The sequence below is a fragment of the Oncorhynchus masou genome, chromosome 24, assembly GCF_036934945.1.
Source record: "Oncorhynchus masou masou isolate Uvic2021 chromosome 24, UVic_Omas_1.1, whole genome shotgun sequence".
Classification (NCBI taxonomy): Eukaryota; Metazoa; Chordata; class Actinopteri; order Salmoniformes; family Salmonidae; genus Oncorhynchus; species Oncorhynchus masou.
Window position 1 is genome coordinate 89,489,116 of NC_088235.1, and position 6,566 is coordinate 89,495,681.

Sequence of the window (6,566 nt, forward strand, 5' to 3'; positions counted from 1 at the left end):
GGCACATGATTTCGTACAAATGATTCAATTCTTCTTACCAATAGGTGCTTGAGCTGGTATAGAGACAGGTAGAGATGGAAAGACTCAATCTTCTGAGACAGTACAGTGTAAAGGCAGCTCTCTAGCAATAGTGTGGGCTGTTATTTCCAAAATAAAACAGTAGAAGTTCAACTCTACAAGAACAGGAGTATATACTAGAGGTCGACCGATTAAATTGGCTTGGCCGATTAATTAGGGCCGATTTCAAGTTTTCATAACACTCTGTAATTGGGTAAACCGATTATGGCCGATTACATTGCATTCCACGAGGAAACTGCGTGGCAGGCTGACCACCTGTTACGCGAGTGTAGCAAGGAGCCAAGGTAAGTTGCTAGCTAGCATTAAACTTAATAAAAACGATCAATCTTCACAATCACTAGTTAGCTACAAATGGTTGATGATATTACTTGGTTAACTAGCTTGTTCTGCGTTGCATATAATCAATGCGGTGCCTGTTAATTTAATCATTGAATCACAGCCTACTTCGCCAAACGGGTGATTTAACAAAGGCGCATTTGCGAAACAAGCACAATCGTTGCACGAATGTACCTAACCATAAACATCTTTTGCCTTAAATCAATACACAAAAGTATGTATTTTTTAAACCTAGATATTTAATTTCTTTTAACTAATGTTAGCAGGCAATATTAACTCGGGAAATTGTGTCACTTCTCTTGCATTGCACGCAGAGTCAGGGTATATGCAACAGTTTGGGCCGCCTGGCTCATAGCAAATTAAATTTCCAGAATTTTACATAATTTAAATGACATAACATTGAAGGTTGTGCAATGTAACAGCAATATTTAGACTTAGGGTTGCCACCCGTTAGATAAAATACGGAACGGTTCCGTATTTCACTTTAAGAATATACGTTTTGTTTTCGAAATGATAGTTTCCGGGTTTGACCATTTTAATGACCAAAGGATCGGATTTCTGTGATAATTAAGTCAATACAGTTGAAGTCGGAAGATTACATACACTTAGGTGAGAGTCATTAACTCGTTTTCAACCACTCCACAAATTTCTTGTTAACATCTTGGTGACAAGGGGGCAGTATTGAGTAGCTTGAATGAATAAGGTGCCCAGAGTAAACTGTCTGCTACTCTGTCCCAGAAGCTAATATATGCATATTATTAGCAGTATTGGATACAAAACACTCTGAAGTTTCTAAAACTGTTTGAATGATGTCTGAGTGTAACAGAACTCATATGGCAGGCGAAAACCTGAGACAAATCCAACCAGGAAGTGGGAAATCTGAGGTTCGTAGTTTCATTTTAAGTGATTGCCTATCCAATATGCTGTGTCTATGGGGCCAGATTGCACTTCCCAAGGCTTCCAGCAGATGTCAACAGTCTTTAGAAAGTTGTTTTAAGCTTCTATTTTGGAAGGGTGTCGAATAAGAGCTGTTTCAACAAGTGGACTTGGCTGTGGCCAATCAGTTGTTAACTGCGAGGTCACGCGGGCGCGCTGTTCCTTCTTTTTCCTCTGTAATGAATAGGCTAATGTCGGGTTGGAATATTATTGAAAATGTATTATAAAAGGACCCTAAGGATTGATTGTAAACATCGTTTGACATGTTTCTACAAACTGTAATGGAACTCTTGACTTTGTCTGGATTTTGCACTCGCGCATTGTGCCTTTGGAATAGTGAACTAAACGCGAACAAAAGTAGGTATTTGGACATAAATATGGACGTAATCGAACAAAAAAAACATTTCTTGTGGAAGTGGGAGTGCATTCCGACAAAGATCAGCAAAGGTAAGTGAGGATTTATAATGCTATTTATGACTTTTGTTGACTCCACAATTTGGCGGGCTTGCTTGTGGCTGAACGCTGTTCTCAGATGATTGAATATTGTGATTTTGCCGTAAAGCTTTTCTGAAATCTGACACAGCGGTTGCATTAAGAACAAGTTTATCTTTCATCAATGTTTATGATGAGTATTTATGTTATTTGATGTGGCTCTCTGCAATTTTTCTGGATGTTTTGGAGGCATTTCTGAACATGGTACCAATGTAAACTGAGGTTTTTGGATATAAATATGAACTTGATCGAACATACATCTATTGCGTAACATTGAGTCCTGGGTGTCAACTGATGAAGATCGTCAAAGGTTAGTGATTAATTTTATCTATATTTCTGCTTTTTTGACACCTCTCTTTGGTTGGAAAATGGCTGAATGCTTTCTGTGACTAGTTGCTGACCTAACATAATGATAAGTTCTGCTTTCGCCGAAAAGCCTTTTTGAAATCGGACACTGTGGTTGGATTAATGAGAAGTGGATCTTTATAATGGTGTAAAATACTTGTATGTTTGAGGAATTTTATTTATGGGATTTTGGTTGTTTTGAATTTGGCGCCCTGCAATTTCACTGGCTGTTGGCGAGGTGAGACGCTAGCGTCCCGAACGATCCCAGAGAGGTTTTAACAAACTATAGTTTTAGCAAGTCAGGACATCTACTTTGTACATGACACAATGTTTCCAACAATTGATTACAGACCGATTATTTCACTTATAATTCACTGTATCACAATTCCAGTGGGTAAGAAGTTTACATGCACTAAGTTGACTGTGCCTTCAAACAGCTTGGAAAAGTCCAGAAAACTATGTCATGGCTTTAGAAGCTTCTGATAGGCCTTGAAATACATCCACAGGTTCACTTCCAATTGACTCAAATGATGTCAATTAGCCTAACTCAGTGCCTCTTTGCTTGACATCATGGTAAAATCAAAAGAAATCAGCAAAGACCTCAGAAAAAAAATATGGACCTCTACAAGTCTGGCTCATCCATGGGAGCAATTTTCAAATGCCTGAAGGTACCACATTCATCTGTACAAACAATCGGATAAACATTGCTCAGGAAGGAGACGTGTTCTGTCTCCTGGAGATGAACGTACTTTGGTGCGAAAAGTGCAAATCAATCCCAGAACAGCAGCAAAGGACCTTGCGAAGATACTTTTGAAAATGTTTCCTCCAGTATCTATATCCACAGTAAAACGAGTCCTGTATCAACATAATCTGAAAGACTGCTCAGCTCCAAACCTGCCATAAACCTACGGCTATGACTACGGTTTGCAACTGCACATGGGGACAAAGATCGTACTTTTTGGAGATATGTCCTCTGGTCTGATGAAACAAAACTAGAACTGTTTTGCCAGAATGACCATCGTTATGTTTGGAGGAAAAAGGGGGGAGGCTTGCAAGCTGAAAAACACCATCCCAACCGTGAAGCATGGGGGTGGCAGCATCATGTAGTGGGGGTGCTTTACTGCAGGGGGGCCTGGTGCACTTCACAAAATAGATGGCATCATGAGGAATTCAAATTATGTGGCTATATTGAAGCAACAAAGTCAATCCGTCAGGAAGTTAAAGCTTGGTCGCAAATGGGTCTTCCAAATGGACAATGACCCCAAGCCTACTTCCAAAGTTGTGGAAAAATGGTTTAAGGACAACAAAGTCAAGGTATTGGAGTGGCCATCAAAGCCCTGACCTCAATCCCATAGAACATGTGTGGGCAGAACTGAAAAAGCATGTGCGAGTAAGGAGGCCTACAAACCTGACTCTGTCAGGAGGAAGGGCCAAAATTCATCCAACTTATTGTGAGAAGCTTGTGGAAGGCTACCTGAACCATTTGACCAAAGTTAAACAATTTAAAGGCAGTGCTACCAAATCATAATTGAGGTTATGTAAACCTCTAACCCACTGGGAATGTGATGAAATAAATAAAAGCTGAAATAAATCACGGTACTATTATTCTGACACGTCACATTCTTAAAATAAAGGGGTGATCCTAACTGACCTAAGACAGGAAATTCTTACTCGGATTAAATGTCAGGAATTCTGAAAAATGTAGTTAAAATGTATTTGGCTTAAGTGTATGTAAACTTCCATCTTCAACTGTATATTACATGGATTCATTAGACTTTTTAAAACTGGCTTGTAGGCCAGGAGATGCTAAATGTGTTTCCTAATTAAGGGTCAATTACCATGAGACCGACAGTTATTTGCTTGACAATCACTAGCTGATGAAATTTCGGGACCGCCACAGCCCTACATACATCTCGTGTGTCTGTTTACAATTCAAAGGCATGTTTGAGAACAGTAAAGCCATTTATTTAACAGCATGCAATCAATCTCACAGCACTAATACTCAAATCAACAATTTACTGATAGGAGGCATACTGCAGTCACATATTTACATTATAGAAAACCATAATTGACCGTTCTATAGTGTAAAGAAATGTACTGCTGGACTGCTAAAAGTGCGCACAGCGCCACCCGGGAGGCCGCTGTAGTCTCTTTCAAGCTGTATAGTTAGGGTTATCACAACACCAGTATGACGATACTCAGTGGTATCGTGGAAATGAAACAAAACAATAAACAGACTTAATTTCCAGAGGGAAAACAGTCAATGTTGGAAACATGCAGCCTTATGTTGTCACCCAGAATCACATGTTTATTTTCCAAGCTCTAGCACACAATATTGTACATACAGTATGTTTTTTAAAGGACCAAAGAGTTTAGTGTGCTTTGCATTTTCCTTTTTGCCATGGGAAATCAGGTATTGCGATACTGGTATTGTGACAACCCTAGCTAGTTGTCTAATGCTAGTCACTCAGCCTATCTGGTAGCTACAGATTGCACACCAGATAATGTGATGGACACCAACATGTTAGTTCTATTACTGGGAATTACAGGAAAGCCCCATACTGTCATAGATTTTTAAACTAACCTGTTCTTGGCAATAGTTTCTTCGTTCTCGATTCAGTGAAAATTGTATCTCAAATGTCAGTTTCCAGTTGCATGTGGGTTTACAACAACTATAGATAATTCAGAAAGAGAAATGTAATGTTTTGTATCCAGTGAAACATGCCAAGCATGTGTGTAGGTCTTTGTTTTGGTCGTCTATCATCTATTTTTACACATGGCCACATACAAACGAATGGTTCCTGCAAAGACACTGCGAAATGCTAGATGTGGGGCAAAACAAGAATTGAATAGCTTTCTTTTCACTGGTTTCCATAGAACCACCTGCAACTGTAAACTGACATTTGAGATACAATTTTCACCGAAACGAGAATGAAGAAAGCGTCGCCAAGAACAGGTTAGTTAAAATCTATGGCGGCTGTTTGTATGAGGGTTTTCTGTAATGCCCAGTAACGAACACCAAAAATCTTTGGTTATATCACAATATTTGGCATCCAATCTGTAGCTACCCATCTTGAGAAACTTGGCATGCTACTGACCATCTAATCACCTGTAACCAGTCCTGGGTATTGTTAGCTGCTGCGTCAGTGGCGCTTATAAGTGGTTTTAACCAATGCTGGACCACGACCAGTGATAATCCACCACATGTCAGTGTTACCTCTGTGCATTGGTAAGAACTCAAGACAAGCAACTGGCTAGAAAGTTGTACAGCTAGACAGCTGATTCATAGATGTTAGTCAAGTACTGCACCAGGACCACTTATGAAAAATAGTAAATACTATTAGATGTCCACCTTCTAATATAACTAGCTGATATACCTAGAAGGAAAGCATAATGTTCAGTAACTGTTAGTCAAACCAACTAGAAGAAACGTGTATTATTGGTGTGCCCGACAAGCCATGGACGACAGTTGAGAAAACAGATTTGCTAGTTAGCCAGTAGGGTAGACTATCAGCTATCTTCGCTTAACATGTGAGAGGATTGAATAATATATCGAGTTAGAAACATCTGTCAGTGTACATTTTAAGCAACAATGATTTAACACGGCGTTATCCAACGTCACCTGTTTGTGTTACCGTTAGCTAGCCAGTCACACCCCCTTGACGATGTGAGCTAGCCAACATATGCGTTACCTTAAAAATGTCTCGAGGGACAAAAAAAGCATCCCTCACCAAGAAAGGACAAGGTCATAATATCAGTATAACAGCTTCCAATGCTGCTTTCGAGTTCTGTCATTTGTTCGACGTAACGTGACAGTCTAAAGCTAGCTTTACTACCACAATGAAAAGCATTTAAGAAGGGCTTACCAGCAAAGGACAGCTACAATGAGGCACACGAACAAAACGCGCAACCGCTTCATTATCTTCCCGCGGGGACCAACATCCTCGCTATTTTAGGATTTTACTAGCAAGATATGTTTTAAATATAACGTTTGTTGATTATACAATGGGAAATATTTAAGGGAGGGTGGCACTTTCCTAAAACTACAGTCGATGTAGCTAGGCGAATTTTAATTCACTCATCCCCTCGCCGCTCCTTGCTGTCTTCTGTTGCTCTGTTACCCTGCTCGATTTTGCTAAGCTTTCCTGAGGTTCTCCTCTCGGCCAATAGCATTAGGGCAGTACTGCGGTACACCAATAGGATCAGGTAGCGACCAAGAAGTAGTGACGTCTAAGGGCCATTTCCTCTGCTTGAGCTGAGTTGGAAGTTCTGACATGGAACGCGTGTCCATTACGATAGGCAAAATAGCCAAACCTGAAATAGTCCACCAGATTAGACTACAATCACTAATAACCCATTTTTGGATGACACCAACGTTT

General features: G+C 40.0%; 1 protein-coding gene across 1 annotated transcript in view; it reads right to left on the reverse strand.

The window, feature by feature from the left end:
- The window catches only part of LOC135512968 (SUN domain-containing ossification factor-like), an 81,132-nt gene extending 74,793 nt beyond the window's left edge, over positions 1 to 6,339 (reverse strand). Inside the window, 1 exon segment of the mRNA XM_064935529.1 lies at positions 6,054 to 6,339. Coding sequence (XP_064791601.1) covers positions 6,054 to 6,106 — 53 coding nt within the window. The 5' untranslated portion in view covers positions 6,107 to 6,339.
- Between the last annotated feature and the right edge of the window lie 227 nt (positions 6,340 to 6,566).